We start from the raw sequence: 17341 nt of genomic DNA, 5'->3' as shown, positions 1-17341 counted from the left end.
ATGAGAAATGTGAAAATTTATAAAATTGAACTAGTACAGTCTTGAACTATTGCATGATATAAAGAGGTATTCGAAATCAGTGGCTTAATTTACTAAACAAATGGAGCCGGTGTTCCCCCACCTTGTATTAATGAGCAAAGGGAGTTAGTTTTCCCAAGTCAATGGAAATTGTTTTGGCATGTTGTTATTACCTTGCAAGTGTTGTTGGTATGACGATATCAGTAATGTATGCCTTAGCATGAAATATAGTTCATGAATGAGAATGTGTGACAAATATTTTAATTGGTATTTAATGGGGGTTGTGTAGCTGAGTCGTGAAAGTGGAGGTTCGAGTGACCGATATTGGAAATCATATTTGCCAATGCGGGAGTCAAAGTGACCAGAGAGGTTCGAGTCTCCCTCATTATTATTTCATGATTAGGGAGGTTCGAATACCCCATAAATTATTACATTATCGGGTGCTTAAGTCACCTTAGTATATGATTGGGAGGTTCGAGTCCTCCATGCATAGATATAAGATCACTCTCCGATTCATACGGCTACATGTACTGGGGCCTGATCAGAAGATGAGAGTTGGGGCCTATATAGCCCGTGGGTATATGTTATGACGGTTGAGCTACACAATCCAGGCTAAAGTTTTTAAGTGCATGTTAAGCCTTGTTCCTTATCTCGGCATATAATATATATATATATATGTGTGTGTGTGTGTATGTGTGTGTGTGTGTGTGTGTGTATGTATGTATGTGTATGTGTGTGTGTTGCATTTGATTATGTGAATTGGTTTTGAATGATTTTGAACTTTTGACCATGTCATTATGTTAACCTTATCCCTGAGTTTCATGCTAGCGTTCACCCCATTAAACGTCTTCCGACGCTGTATCACCACACGATATAGGAATTAGTCATACTTCTACTCTTCCTGCTCAGTGATTAGGATTCGGGATTAGCTCGTGAGTCAATATTGAAGTGGTGAGCTTCCATACATCGGAAGTCTACATTTCATGTTTTGGTCTCTTATGTCTTAAACTATTTAGACTTGTTTTGGCTATAGGCGAAGGCATAACCCGACACTTTATTAATATTCAGTTATGGTTCTTTATTTAGAAGGCTTTGTTTGGACTATTGTGGTTATTAAGCGGTGTCGATCGGTTGCTTGGCCGGTCGTCAATCGGTGGTTATGGACTTGTTTTGAATTTCCTTAAGATTGTTGCATGTTATCTTGCTATATGTTCGGAATTCATCCAATATTGGGGTGTTGTGTTTGTTTTGGTTAGGTGAAAGAGATGATCTCTGGTCCACTCGGGACTAGAGATACCCGTCACGGCTAGACCCTGATTCGGATCGTGGCAATAAAAGAAACTGAATCTTAGTTACAGTCAAAATCCTATATCATTTGTTTTAATTTACAAAAATGTTCAAGCTTGAATAGGTTTTCAGGAAACTGAATAGGTTTGTAGAAATTAAAGAGAAATATATAATAAGTAATATATATATATATATATATATATATACATACATACTACTTTAACCACACATGTCTCGCATGCGTAACCTTTGATTATTTAAAATTAGATGATTTTAATTTATCTATTGCGAAGGTTTTTAATGAAGTGCAAAAAGTTCAAATCACTTCTCAAAGATCCTTCACACTTCAATATAATAATGTAAATGTAACATATATTTTATTGTAAGCACACACACACATATATATTTATATATTTTATCACCAAAAGTTTCAAGTGGTTAATGGATCATCACTTTTGCATTTGTCATGCAGTACTATTTTCCTTGCTGCTAGAGGCTAAGAGAGACACATCGATTTGAATCACATTTGTAGTACAATTTTTATACATTTGTAGTATATATATATATATATTTCCACCAGAAGTTTCAGTTGGTTTGGATTATCACTTTTGCATTTGTCATACAGTACCTATTTTTCTTGCTGCTAGAAGCTAAGAGAGACACATCGATTTGAATCATATTTGTAGTACAATTTTTTTAATATTTTTTATTTTAAATATTTTTCTTATTTTTAAAGTTAAATTTTTAGAAAATCCTTGATTACTTAATTAAAACTTTTTAAAATCTGGTACTTCTGATATTTTTCTTATTCTAACGCTTTCATATTTATTTCTAGAATTTTTTATTTGGAATTCCTAAACTAATGAAAAAGGTATTAGTTGTCATTAATTCTGATGATTTCTAATAAAGAAAGGTTATACTATAAATGTTTAATTAATTTTCAACTCGTAAATATTAGAAAAATAGTGTGTGTGTGTGTGTATATATATATATATATATTTAGAGAGAGAGAGAGTAGGGTTAAAGTAGTAATATAGCATAGTCTTATTGGATTATCGATTTACCCAATAACTCAATAAGAAAAATCCAAAATTGAACCAATAATCCAATAAAAAAAATTATAAAACCTTTAAAAACCGTTAATTCGATAACTCAATAACGATAAAGCAAAAGCATTTTTATCCGTTCGATTTATTGTTCTGTTTGATTTTATACACCCGAGTTTCACAATTTAAAAAGTAAAAAAATTGTGAATTTATCATATTAAAAGCCACAAAAATAGTGTGCAACAATTACAATTTACATAGGATGATGAGTAACTTTATGAAAATTAGGATTTTAAGTTTGGTAAAATAATATTTTTTTTCATATTAATATATATGAGATAATTGTTTTTCATTTCAAAAGACGTTTGTAGTTAGACTTAGGGCTCATTTGTTTGCACTTAATAAAGGTCTGAATCTGAATGGTTCAGACTTCAGACCATTAAGTGCATTTGTTGTTTTATTAAGATTTTAGCTCTTAATAGGTCTGAATAGGTCTTAATCATTCAGATCTAGAATCAAGTCTTAATAGGTCTGAAGAGGTATTCTGGTGTTGGATAATATTCACTGTCAATCTATTCATAATCGTCAGTCACTACCACTAACCACCTCTACCACCGCCACCAATGTCAACCACCACCAACCATCTCCACCATCGATAACAAATATCGCTACCAACCACTATTGTCAACCACTACCACACCTACTACCTCCATTATTCTAATTAAATTCACTGCCACTAGCGTCGTCAACAGGACCACCATCATCAACCACTACCGGTCTATCTATACTATCGACCAACTCATCTATCACAACTAGCATCACCGCTTACTACCACTAATACATAACAACCTCCACACATTCTTCGGCCACCACCACCGTTATCACTAGTAACGCTACCTCTACCACCACTTCAACCACTACCATCGCTATAATTTATCTCTACTAACAACCATCTCCACCATCACAACTAACAACATCTCCAACTAGCACCAAAACATCGTCAATCATCATGTATTTATTTTTTAGCCATCACAATCAACACCTCCAACTACTAACATCAAGCAACATCACATCACAACCACCACCACCGCTATCTACTGTCATCATCATAATTGTCACCACAACACCAATCATCACAACACTACTAGAAATTAGCCCTATGGCAATGGTTCAAAAATCATAGCGATAGATAAAGAAACAGTTGCAATGGATGTACTGCAACGGTTAGGCAGGAGTTGCATATGTGAGCATTGCAATAAGTCTATTGCAATGGTTATTGCAACGGTTATGAAAACCATTGCAATAGATAGACCTATTGCAACGGTTTTCTAACCTCCTATTGTGACTCTTTGTATCGTCTATAACAACGGTTAAGAACCGTTGCAATAGACTATATTGCAACGCTAGGAAAGTGTTGCAATAACCCTATTGTAATAATTTTTAGATATCTACTACAATATTATTGGTCTTTTGCAACGACTTTTAACTACCTATTGCAACGTTTTTTTACACCTATTGCAATGATTTTTGGGTCTTTTGCAATGTTTTTTTGCAACCTATTGCAACCACTATAATTAGCTATCGCAACAATTGTTGCCACCTATTCCAACTACTTCAAATATCATTAACAGTTCAAACACCAATTGAAATATATATATATATACAAACATCACAACAAAATCTTTCATTAATATAATTCAAATTAACAAACTAGTAATCTAAACCCAAAAGCAAAATGTTAAAGTCAAATGATCATTAGTTTTCCCACATAGTATCAAATTTAAGTGGTGATAAGTTTTACAAAACTCAAAATCAAAAAGATTAATATTAATTAAAGCAACACTTCTTTCTTCATCTCCTTCATTTTGGACAATCATCTCTTTCAAGTAAGGTCAATTTCTTAATCACTTTTTTATTCATCTCCTTCATTTTGGATACCTGTAAAAAGAGAAAATATAATCTTAATTAGCACTTAAATGACAACATAATTAAAGAGGGTAAGTTGGATGATTGCGCATAAGACCATAACGAGTAAGGAAGCAAAAGAAAAAAGGAAATAAACATAGCTCTTCACTCCACAAAAAACTTCAAAAGGGCATAATTTATTTAACATACAATACCATAACGATCGTGTATTAAAGAGAAGCATACTCTCTAATTACTATTCATTCAGCTCCCAGTGCAGATAACCATTATCTATGATAATTTATTTTCAAACTCAAGCAACAAATAAACAAAGTGGCTAAGGTACCTTGTAGCAGAAAGGGGACGTTCTTTTGATGAAAAATGACAGAATGTTCCTAGACATGTGGCATATCAAAAAGCTACTCGCCTTTACCAAAGTTAAGCTAAAGCACGACGAAAACAAAAACTTGGTGGGGGCGGGGAAGTAGAGTGTACGCAACCAACACACCTTTGAATTTGCAGATGATGGTGGATCCACAAAGTATTCTAACTTTCGAATCAGCAGAAGTAACTATGACTTTACTCGAGTCGTTTGGGCAGCACTGCGTGATGAAAGTCAGTTAGTTCTCAAGTGCATAAAATCAGCAGACGAAACCAGGGGCGAATCAATGTGTACTTGTGAGGGTGGCACGGCACCCGCAGATCTCAGTTGAGACACTGTATATATATGCATATAACGCAGAAGAATTGAATATATAATATACTTGCCACCCCTTGTACAAAGTGGCAGTTAGTGTCACTAGCAATAGGCAGAGAATACTACCCTGTAGACCAGGGATCGAATTCCTATTAATATGAGCATTGTACTTTTTACCTCCTTCCCTTGCTTGCACAAAGGGAAGTTGTTCAGCACTTCAGCCACCACCACTTCATTTTTGTATCTTTCGTTAGATGTATGTCAAGGGCTTAGTTGTCTTTTTATTCCCCTTTTTAGGTTTTTTCATTAATTTCATTTACTTGCTATTTTTTATTAATTTAAATGGGTTGTTTTTCTTTAAGTAATTCTTGCTTTTCTAAAACTTTCTCTTGATTAATCTCTTGATACTAGTGTTTCATGTGTATTTGTGTGAATTAGTGAGTATTAAATCTTAAACGTCACATAAATATTATTAAGAACATATTAAATTTTTTAAAAAAGTTCAAGTCTATAAAATTGGATATTATTATGTTAGAGATATTAAAATTTAAAGTTTTCGATTGTTTGAACTAAGTGAAGATGATTAAGTTGAAGCTATAATTTTTAATTCTTTCAAATTATATATCTGAAACAACACTCTCAACTTATAAAGGTAATGGAATATGAATATATTAAGATAACTCTATCGTATGGTTTATATAAATTTAAATTTTTAACATGAAAAATATCTTTTTCTCTCTCAAAGTTTTGAAGAATAAGACCTCTTATATCAAAAAAAAAAAAATTAAACTACTTAGATGTTTTTTTATCTCAGAATATCTAAAAAAAGAACATTAACTCACTAGACGTATTTGATTGATTTGCTTATAAAATAAAAAAATGATAAATAACCTAAATTGTAACCCAAAATTAAAAGAATCGATCCACAAATTCTACTTAGACGGCATAGCACCCGGTACCTCAGAATCCTGGATCCGCCTCTAGATGAAACTATTTTTGTGAAAAGTAAGGTAAATAAAACAAATGGTTACCTGAAATCCAGTTACTCTCTTGTTAGTAAGATTCTTCTTTCCTTGCAAGCTTACCGGAAGGCCCATCTACAAGTGATTACCTAACACACAGAAATGATAGTCCATTAATATGAATTGTCTGATAGAGTAAAATTAAACAAGATAAATACTTCATAATATAGCAGAGTAAAAAGGATAAGTGATGGAAACTCAGTTGCATAAACAGCTCACTGAATATAAAAAGGTCTTAGGCATCTTTCGATGAGCTAAGTTGCTCGGATTCTTCAAAAATGTCTTCAGGTACGTGACGGATCCTTCAAAAATAGTTTATTTTTGAAGGATCTAACACAGGTGCGGTAATATTTTTGGAGAGTTTGAGCAACTTAATCAATGAGAGGAAAGAGTTTGTGTTGGGAATCGGCTTCTAAGCCTAGCTAAAGAAAGTGAGAAAGCACTATTCGCTTGAAGTTAAGTATCACTTGCAATACCCACTTAAGTTATTAAGTATTCCCAAAGACGAGGCAATTTATTTTTATGTTGAAACTTTATGTCAGCCAGGGGACCCTGGTTACGTTTTCGAAGACAACTCAAAATAGATGGAGAACAGAATTCCCTCCCTTCATTTTTTCCTTCCCGCACGGAAATATTGCTCTCGATGAGTGTTCTATGGAAATTATAACTTGCAAAGTGCAGTTGGAAGTTTAGAAAAGTATACTGGATTCACAACCTACTCTAGCAATTTAGTTAGGGGACAAAATCAGTTACCAGAATTGTTCTACTCTCGGAGCTAATATTGAAAGCATTTATCTAAAAAATAGCGAGAAAAAAAATGAACCGGGGATAAAGGATCAAGAAAAGACAAGCTTCTGTACCTACGACATCATAAAAACGGCAATTGCCATTCATGTATCCGGCAACACCCCCTGCACCAATCACAAGCGAGAAACTTAAATAAGTTCCAAAATCAAGTAACCACCTTTAAAAAGGTTTAAAAAATAAAGCAAGGCAATCATAGCTTTCCATCAGGACAATAAAAAACAGTAGTCACTATTTCCTTTACATCAGTCCAATCAATCACTCGACAACCAAGCACTTCTCATAGACTTACTTTCCCATCTATCGAGCCACTAATGAAATAATTATCATCCATGGGATTGAATTCCACACAAGTAACTGAATCCAAGTATGATATGGGCAGATATATGAGATGAACATCCAGCTTAAAGTTTAGAAAAGAACTTCAGCAAGAAGATTGAAATCGTAAAAATAGGCTCACCATAATTATTATGCGAATAATCACCAAGGCATTGATCATGTCCAACTTGCCATAGACGAGCTATTTTATCAACAGGAGATGGCATAAGATACTGCAGCAAATGGCGTTGGTACATGAATTACAGTTTATTCAGGTTGGATGATGCTTTACGAAGCCATAAAATATACTCCCTCCTTTCACTTTTACTTCTCCACAATGAACTTTACACTCTCCTTAAGATGTAAAAAATGAAGTGCATATTATACTTTAATGCCCATAACTATTAGTATTTCAAAAAATCTTGGGAAATAATTTGGGGAATGAGTAGTTAATGTTAAAGATAACGGGGAAACGAGACTGCTTTTCTCTCGATAGGCTAGTATAGTGGACAAGTACAATTGAATGAAGGAGTTTTTACTATATAGTGGCCAATGAGATATTATTATACTGACCCCATTTTTGGACCATGAGAGGGCCAAGATTTCACCCATATGCCCACGGAACTCGTGGACTGGTTTCTCCATTATCCGAAATAACTTTGGCGGGAGGACAACACAAGCTGATTCTGATGATTTTCTCATCATTTTCATCCCATTGATCTTCTCTATGTTGTCACTGAGAGAGCTAATTTGGATAAATGATTCAGCGAAAAGTATAAACAAGAGGGATCAATATCCTGAACATTGAAGTTTTAAGATAACTCGTCCTCAAGTTTTGATATACTTCTTCGCTGTTCGTAAATATTATATCTGCACAATTTTCCATGATTTCCCTGGAACAAAAGATGTGGAAAATAATAAGGATAAATAACACTGTCATGGTAAAAGAATCAAACCGAGTTCACTATAGACAAGTTTAAACAACAATAAATTTTGGTTTTCTGACTCAAGTTTTCATGCCAATTTCAATGGAATGCTAGCCACTGGTAGACTTTAGCCTAATCAATATAGTCCTGTTCAAGATCTAGCATGGATCTTCATGTGCTTCTCATTATACATCGAGTATCCAAACTCCGGCGAGTGAGTTAACACAGTTATCCAAGCTTCTCCCTTTTTTCTACTTTTGCTTTATTGTTGAGTGTCTATTGGAAACAGTCTCTCTACTTTTGCAAGGTAGGGATGACGCTGCATACGAGCCATCCTCCTCATACCCTACTTGTGAGATTACACTGATTATGTTGTTGTCGATTTTTGCTTTATTAGAGTGGAGTTTTTTTCCCCTTCGGAATGATTGGGTGGGGGCATTTTCAGCTTTTTATGTGGAAGCAAGATAGAAAATAAGGTTTTACCAACAATCATCATAATATCTTTCAATGCAAGACATATCTGATGCTGTGATGGCAACTAATGCTCCATTCTTGTGGGCTTTCTCCCAGACTTTTGAAATTGTTCGGACTATATCAGAAAGTTCAAACAAGTATCCTTCCACAACCAATATATTTGTTTTAGTAACTGAGTCCGCCAAGCATGGGTCATAGTTTAGCCGTGATGATGTACCCTGGTGTCACAATAGGAGGAGCAGAGAAAAGCAGTTAAGAGACTCAAGCAGCAGAAGGGACACTCACTAAAACAAGATGTGGAAAGCAAAACAAAGCATTGATGCAATTTGAAGTAGTGAGCAAGGTTTTCCCCTTTTGGAAAGAGGACGGTCGTGTTTCTTACTGTTTAAATAAATTTCTTAGGTATGTGATTAAAAAGAGATGTTCTTTGTTTCTATAAGACATACTTAATCCTGTTTATAGGAGGTTCATAACACTTTATCATGGAAAAGAAAAAGGCAGCTACAACAGTGAGTTGTGCATTAAGAGAACAATTGCATAAAAGTCTTTGCTGAGCCACAATAACACACTATTTATCCCACCAAGGAGAAGATCACGAGAGGAGGGAAAACTTTGTTCTGTTTATCAAAACTTTGCCTAGAGATGTTTTCACACTTTTTGGGTGTCCTTATTGATAATTAGTAGCTTGTTAGAGTTACTAACTCAAAAGGGAACAAACAAAAGGACTTAAAACGTCCAAATAGTTGAGAACCTAAAGTAAAATAGATTACTTCCATGGACTTTAATCGTATATAAGACCAAGTTATGACATGTAAGTATCCAAAAAAAGAAAATTCAAGACATATGAAAAAGATACGTGTACACACTAAAAGAAGTGAAGACAAGACAAGATAAAAAGAGGTAGGCATACTTGTCCATATTGATTTCCACAAAGAAGATAGAGAAAAAAAAACTAAAACATCACTAATATCCTCATTTTCATCCATGGAATATTGCTGGTTATTCCTCCTTTTGTTTCCTTCTCCAACATAGGCTCAGTTTCATCACAACTTTCATTTTTCATCAACCCATTTTCCAATTCTGAATTCTCATTTTCCAATTCTGATTCCAATTTCTAATAAAAGAACCCTGATTTACATGTCTTGAAAGTACAAAAACCAAGAAACATAACAAACAGTATAGTGATAAGCCATTCTGGCAGGACCTTATTGCATACAACACCAATACTTACACCCAACAACATGCATGGCTCCGAGAGAAATGCTATATCAAAATCAATCAAAATCTTGCCACCATTTTTGGGACTTGTAACGCACATGTTGCAAACAACATTTGCAATAGAGCCACCCGTGACCATAAATACAGGAAAACTTGAAGCTGTTCTGGGGTCTACACCAGCAATTATAGTAAGAATAGGTACATACAATCCTTCACCTCCAATTCCACCAGCACTTGATATAGAAGCTGCCAAAAATTAAACAATGCAACATCAATTAAATCAAAACCAAAAATCCTAAGGCTTTCACATCCAAATATTAGTGGATGTCAAATTTTAAAGCCATCTCCAAATATTAGGTCAGCAATCAAAGTGAAGGAGAAAAACCTCAAAAAATTTGATCAAAAATATCCTTAAAATCACCAATTTAAAGAAGAAAATTCCAAATTTGACTGGAAATTTAAGTGCAAACAAAGTGTAAATTTGAGAGCTGAAATGAAATGAAAATTACCAGCTATTGTAAATCAACACTGGCTATTGTACAAGACAGCTGCAATAATTCAGGGCACAAGAGTACTAATCAACACCGGCTATTGTAAATCAACACAACGAAAGTTGAACTAATCAGCACAACGATAGTCGGGCTTTATGCTTTGGTAGTGACTTCCATAAATCGTGCTATTGTAACTCGGAATGATAGTCGGAGCGATACTCAGCGGTAGTCGGAGTCGGCGGTGGGTTGAGAGTGAGAGTGAGAGTAATACCGGTTGTCGACTTCAGACCTTGAGAGTGAAATATTTTTTTATATATTTTTTAAATTTTCATTATATATCTTTTAAATTTTTTACGGATTTTGTGAAAAATTAAGGAGGGAAAAAATGAAAACCGATCCAATAGCTTATTTTTTTCCGATAAAGTGTTTCCATAGGTGACTTTATGGCAATGATTCAACTAACCGTTGCAATAGGACACCCTATTTCAACGATTATTCATCAATAGCAATGATTATAGAACTACTAAAATAATTTTATTTTTACAACGGTTGCAATAGACCATCTATAGCAACGCTTTTGGAACCGTTGTCAAAAGTTTCGCTGCAGTAGCGGTAATTTCTAGTAGTGCAACTATCACCACCAACATTACTAATCACTAACATCAATCATTGTCACCGCAATCACCATTATAAACCATCTCCGTCATCATTAACAAACATAAATATTTTTTTAAATCAAATAATAGTTTTTTTGTATTAAATTACATACTTTTCTGATATATAATTAGTTTTTTACTTGAATTGTATTTTTTATTTTATTATATATACAAATAAAAAATTTTTGTACATTCAGATGTTGAAAAACAAACAGTTTTAACCATTTAGATTTCAGATGTTGAGACATCTTCAAAAAAAAAAAAAAAACAAATCCAACCTTAGACCCATTGGGTGGGATAATTTTTGCCATATAAAAGGTCAGAGATTCAATTCTCCGCGACAATTAGTTTCTTTATAGCAAAACAAGCACAAAAAATTGAAAATACAAGGCTGAAAAAGGATCACACACTCAATGTAAATAACTACATTATGCATCGTGTGCACAAGGTAAACTGTTTATTAAAATATAAAGAAGCCTACTAGACCTTTATAAACCTATTTCAGTAAGAAATTACTAGATTACTGCAAGTAAGCAACTAATCTTAGTAAAACAAAAACGCCCTACAAGATAAGGAACTAACAATCTCCACACATTTGAAATAAAGGGCCATCTTTTTTCTTTTTTCTTTTTTCTTTTTTTTCTTTTCGTGTCAGGAAACTTTCAGCAACCCCCTTTTAGTTGTCAAATGTCTCTTTGTGGGTGAAAAGAAAAATGTCTCTTTGTGCCCTTCAAATTGTTTTTTGTCCATTTTCTCATGGACCACTACCATATCCAAAGATATTTTTTCCCCAAACCCTTAAACAAACGATCCTTCTTCTTTCAGTACTTTCCTGTAAAGAAGATATTTTTTCTCCTTAAAAAAAAGGCAGTTCTCGACAAAAAGATAAAATCAAATGTTTCTAACAGACTAAAAGGTTGTCATAGTGTATCAATGCCGGTGGTAATTGTGAAAGAAATGCTAGCTTTGTCTTTAAGAAATCATTTACTAGAAAATAATATCATTGATAGAATGTTACAACAACAACACCAACATACACTCTGTAATTCCACATGAGTGGAGTCTGAGGAGGTTGCATGCATGTACGCAGACCTTATCCTCTAGTTATCTCGACTATCGTAAGAAGTAGAAAAGTTACTTTCGATAGTCCGAAAAATTATTTTTCAATAGACTTCAATTCAAGCAATCAGTCTGAAAGGGAAAATAAAGGAGACTTGATAATTAATAAGGAAAATAATACATCCCACCACGAAAAGAGGATTGTACTGACAACGAAAAACAAAATGAAAATAAAAAACAAAAGCGATAGACCAAACCAAGTAACCAACGCACAAGAAAGTATAAACACCAATGGTAGAATGTTAGAAACTTAAATAGGTAAAATTAGTGTGCCATGCAATCGTTGAACTTATTGCCATATTTTTCACCTAAATAATTTCCTTATAGTAACTCCTAATTAAGTAAATTGAATATCTATGTTGAGCTATTATTGTTAAATACCATATCCTTCGAACAAATTCCACCTAAATCTAAAAAAAGAGACTTCTTGTCTTCTTCTATGACAAAAAAATATCCTTCACATGCAATCACAGCCCAGAATATGTCGTTTCCTTCAAACCCTAAAGCATGCACGTGAAACCCTCTGCATGCCAAGCCATATCTCTAACAACCAATAGGAGTAAAGCAAACACAATATCCATGCAAATTCAACATCTATAAAACCCTATCAAGATAACACACACTCAGCAACAACCCAAACCATCTTCCAAAAAATTAGAAAAACACAACACCCACAAGATGTACTTTCAAGCCTTCTTCATCTTCTCCCTTTTCATCTCCTCAACTCAAGCCGCGGTCCTTGATTTCTGTGTCGGTGACTTGTCCGTGCCGGACGGTCCCGGTGGCTACGCTTGCAAGAAACCTTCCAAAGTAACTGTCGATGACTTTGTGTTCTCTGGCTTAGGAACTCCAGTTAAGCTAAATCCTCTCATCAAGGCCGCGGTGACTCCAGCATTTGCTCCTCAATTTCCAGGACTCAATGGGCTTGGCATATCAATGGCCAGGCTTGATTTCGCTGTAGGTGGAGTCATCCCAACGCACACACACCCCGGAGCATCCGAAGTACTTTATGTTGTCCAAGGAGAAATATGTGCCGGATTCATTTCTTCCTCGGACAACAAAGTTTTCTTCAAGAACCTTAAACAAGGAGACATTATGGTTTATCCACAAGGGTTGTTGCATTTCCAGATTAATTCTGGGAAGACTCCAGCTATGGCAGTTGTTTCCTTCAGTAGCCCAACACCAGGTCTTCAAATTACAGACTTTGCTCTATTTGCTAATGATTTGGCTACTGAACTTGTGGCGGCGACAACGTTCCTTGATGCTGCTACAATCAAGAAGTTGAAGGGCGTCCTTGGTGGCACCAACTAATTATGAAGAGCAACTTATTTTGCTTTGTTAATTGGAATAAGTTTCAACAAATCCGCCATTATTGGGTCTTTTGTTTAGGTTTATTTTAGTTTTTTCTCGAAATTTCATGTCTTTGACGTCTTGTTCTGGCGTATCTTGTCTGCGTGTCAATTTTCATAGTTGAATTTGGCCTTTTAGTACTTTCTATCATTTGTTTGTAAGGTATAAATTCAGTTCATGTTCTCTTTTCGTTTCAATTTGTGTTTTTTACTTTTTCTAACTCATTCCAAAAAGATGGTTTCTTTCTTGTTTTTACTATGCTTTAATATCAATTTTTTACATGATTTGTATAAGAGCATGAGATTAAAAAACATTTGATACACATATTAAGTATCTTTAGGTTAAAACCGCAAAAGTCAAAAGTATTTTTTTTAAGTCCATGTCAGTTGAATGTAGGGAATTCTTTATGTTATTTTGATGGTTTGAATTTTGCATTGATGGTATAGATAATGCATAATCAGGTTAACTTAAGGTAAGTGCAAGTAAAAGCGTAAGTGTTGACGTGATAAAATATAAAAATGAATGACCTGCAAATCACACGATAGTGTAAAAAGAAAATACACAATGATGCACCAAACTTAGTAGCCGTTTGTCCACAGAAAATTTTTTCTTTTTTTTCAGAAAATTATTTCACTTTGGTGAACAAAGTGAAAACACGCTCCGTTTGGCCATCAATTTTTAATCTCCAACTCCGAAAAAATATTTGAAAAAATAAAAATAAGTTTTACTTGTTTTCATTCTTTTCACTCATACTTCTCTCACAAAATTTTCAAACAACTTTAATTTATATTTATGGCCAAACACAATTCCAACTCCAACTTCATCTTCAACTGCAACTCAAAAAGAAAAAAAATGTCATAGGCAAACAGGCCTTAAAGTCTTATACTAAACTATAGCGATAGTGTAAAACAGAAGGGAAATTAACAATTTTAGTCCCTTAAATATTGATAATTTCTGATTTTGACCCTCGTGATTTTTTGTTAAACATATATAACCTTCAATTAATTGATATATGCACTTTGATCCCTCTGTTCATGAATTTTCATTAATTTAACGAATTCTTAAGTGCTAAATCATTTATCTATGGGTTATCCTTAATTTGTACTATTAATCCATATATCATATATTGCGTACATAAAGTGATTAAAAACACAAATTTGTCCTTAATTTATTAATAGGTCATGCCTTACGTAACTCAAATCTTAATTACTTCCTTCGTCCCAAATTATTCGTCTCAAATTGAGATAGTACATTGATTAAAAAAATAATTAATAACATGGCTAGTTTATCATAGTACCCTTATTAAATGATGTTTACATTTTAATTTAAAGAAAAAATAATTAATGCAAAGGATAAACATGAAAAAAAAAATATCTTTTCCTGATTAATGAAAAAAAAACAAGTAAAATAGGAAATCAAATTAGTAAATTTGAGATGGGTAAATTGAGATGGAGGGAGTACTAAACAGTGTTAGTATTTAACTTCAAGTATCAAATGATTAATTATAAAAAGGCTCTTATAATTATCCATTCCCAAGACAATTACCAGTCGATTCATGTCTTGTATATATGCCAGGATCATTTGGTCGAAAAAAATAGACATGCATGGAGCACATATTAAATTCCGTACTATTATATCCATTATTTGGTTTTCTTTTTTCAGGATAAATAATATCTACATAAGTTATGCAAGAACCTATTTACTCTCTTATGCGTATAACAAGGAGTGATAATAAGGATATTAGTAATATTCGGATTAAAATTAAATTGACAAAAATATCCTCATTTTTCAAATTTATTGTTATTTTTCCTTGCTGTTGTCTGTTGTTGCTGTTGCTGTGGTCGCTTCTTAGTTTTGCTTCGGGAGTATTCCTTTGAACGTGTGTGTGCCTTGTATCTCCTTGCTGCTGCTTTGATATTGCCACCGGGTATATCCTTATATTTTCCTATTTTTTTCGTGTAGTTGTGGCTGTGGGTGGTAATGGGTGGTTAGGGTCATGTCCGAGGGGGTTGGGGCGTGGGGCTGTGGCGGGGGCGGGAGATGGGGAGAGAGCGGGAGTGGGTGGGAGGCCAAGGTTTGGCCGAGGGGGGGGTAGTGGGGGGCGCGTGGATAGCGACGGTAGGCTGAGGTTTGGGTCTTGGAATATAGGGACCCTTCAGGGGAAGTCCATAGAGCTGGTGAAGATTCTTAGGAAAAGAAGGATCAACCTTGCGTGTGTCCAAGAGACCAAGTGGGTAGGGTCTAAGGCTAGGGATGTGGACGGTTACAAGCTGTGGTACTCTGGGAGCGACAGGCGTAGGAATGGAGTTGGCATCTTGGTAGATGAAGAGCTTAGAGGTCAGGTAGTGGAGGTGAAGAGGATCAACGATAGGTTGATGACTATTAAGTTGGTCATTCGGGGGTTTACCCTGAACGTGTGTAGTGCCTATGCGCCGCATGTGGGATCGGAGGGGGAGGAGAAGATGCGGTTCTGGGAGGCTTTGGAGGAGGTGGTGAGAGGTGTGCCCAGTTCGGAGAAGATTGTTGTAGCAGGGGCTTTCAACGGGCACATCGGGGCGCTACCGGGAGGCTTTGGGGATGTACATGGTGGTTTTGGTTTTGGGGAGAGAAATGAAGAGGGTGCGACCCTATTGGAGTTTGCGAGGGCGTTTGGGCTGGTGGTGGTGAACTCGGGCTTTCCGAAGAAGGACGAGCACCTGATCACTTTTCGGAGCGCGATAGCCAGGACCCAGATTGACTTTTTGTTGCTTAGGAAAGGGGATAGGGCGTTGTGTAAAGACTGTAAAGTCATCCCGAGTGAGAATCTTTCGACCCAACATAGGCTCTTGGTTATGGATTTGGGTATAAAGAAGAATAGAAAGAGGAGGAGTAAGGAGTGTAGACCGAGAATTAAGTGGGGCGGCTTGACGCCAGTGAATGCGTGGGAGATAGGGGAGAGGTTGGCGGGAATGGGGGTGTGGGAGTGTAGGGGGGACGTAGATAATATGTGGGACAGGGCGGCAACGTGCATCAGGGAGAATGCAAGGGAGGTGTTGGGTGTTTCTAGGGGCCGGGCCGGACATCATCGGGGGGATTGGTGGTGGAATGAAGAGGTGGGGAAGAAAGTGGAGACCAAGAAAGAGGCGTATGCTAAGTTGGTGGAAAGCAAGGACGAAGAAGAGAAGCGGGTAAACAGGAAAGAGTACAGGCTAGCGAGGAAGGAGGCGAAGTCAACGGTCACGGCAGCTAAGACGGCCGCTTTTGAGAGCTTGTATGCAGGGTTACAGGGGAAAGGAGGGGAGAAAAAGTTGTTCCGACTCGCTAAGGCTAGGGAGAGGAAGGGTCGTGACCTCGATCAGGTGAGGTGCATTAAGGGGGAGGACGGTAGAGTGTTGGTGGAGGACGGTCACATAAAGAAGAGATGGCAGTCGTACTTTCATAGGCTCTTGAATGACGAGGGGGACAGAGCTATTGTGTTAGGGGAACTGGAGCACTCAGGGGAGTGTCGGGATTTTAGCTATTGTAGACGTTTTAAGGTAGACGAGGTTAGACAGGCAGTCCGCAGGATGCGAAGGGGTAGGGCGACGGGGCCGGATGAGATACCGGTGGAGTTTTGGAAGTTCGTTGGAGAGGCTGGTGTAAGGTGGTTGACTGCATTGTTCAATGAAATTTTCAGGACGGCAAAGATGCCCGAGGCGTGGAGGTGGAGTACCATGATCCCCCTCTATAAGAATAAGGAGGACATTCAGTGTTGCAATAACTATAGGGGGATTAAGTTACTGAGTCACTCTATGAAGATATGGAAGAGAGTGGTCGAGGTGAGGCTGAGACGGATAGTGTCTATTTCGGAAAACCAGTTCGGATTTATGCCCGGCCGCTCGACGACGGAGGCAATCCACCTGGTACGGAGGTTGGTGGAGCAGTATAGGGAGAGGAAGAAGGATCTGCACATGGTGTTCATCGACCTGGAAAAGGCGTACGACAAAGTCCCCAGGGAAGTGCTTTGGAGATGCTTGGAGGTGAGTGGAGTA

The 17341-nt window shown here is 36.2% G+C and overlaps 1 protein-coding gene, 1 long non-coding RNA gene and 1 pseudogene across 2 annotated transcripts; 1 reads left to right on the top strand and 2 right to left on the bottom strand.

Annotated features, from left to right (window-relative positions):
* Positions 1 to 4015: 4015 nt before the first annotated feature.
* Positions 4016 to 5978, bottom strand: LOC124885342. Its single transcript, XR_007042733.1, has 2 exons — positions 4765 to 5978; positions 4016 to 4289 (listed from the first exon to the last, which is right to left on the bottom strand). It is a non-coding gene; the product is annotated as an uncharacterized LOC124885342 (long non-coding RNA).
* Positions 5979 to 9370: 3392 nt separating this feature from the next.
* On the bottom strand, positions 9371 to 10913 carry LOC124885724 (annotated as a pseudogene).
* Positions 10914 to 12600: 1687 nt separating this feature from the next.
* LOC107877989 (auxin-binding protein ABP19a) lies at positions 12601 to 13528 on the top strand. Its single transcript, XM_016724820.2, has one exon. It carries the CDS (start codon positions 12660 to 12662, stop codon positions 13290 to 13292), a length of 633 nt encoding a protein of 210 aa, XP_016580306.1. The 5' UTR covers positions 12601 to 12659; the 3' UTR covers positions 13293 to 13528.
* The last annotated feature ends 3813 nt before the right edge of the window (positions 13529 to 17341 follow it).

This window comes from Capsicum annuum, chromosome 7 (genome assembly GCF_002878395.1).
Source record: "Capsicum annuum cultivar UCD-10X-F1 chromosome 7, UCD10Xv1.1, whole genome shotgun sequence".
Taxonomy (NCBI): domain Eukaryota; kingdom Viridiplantae; phylum Streptophyta; class Magnoliopsida; order Solanales; family Solanaceae; genus Capsicum; species Capsicum annuum.
This window is presented reverse-complemented; position numbering and strand designations above follow the sequence as displayed.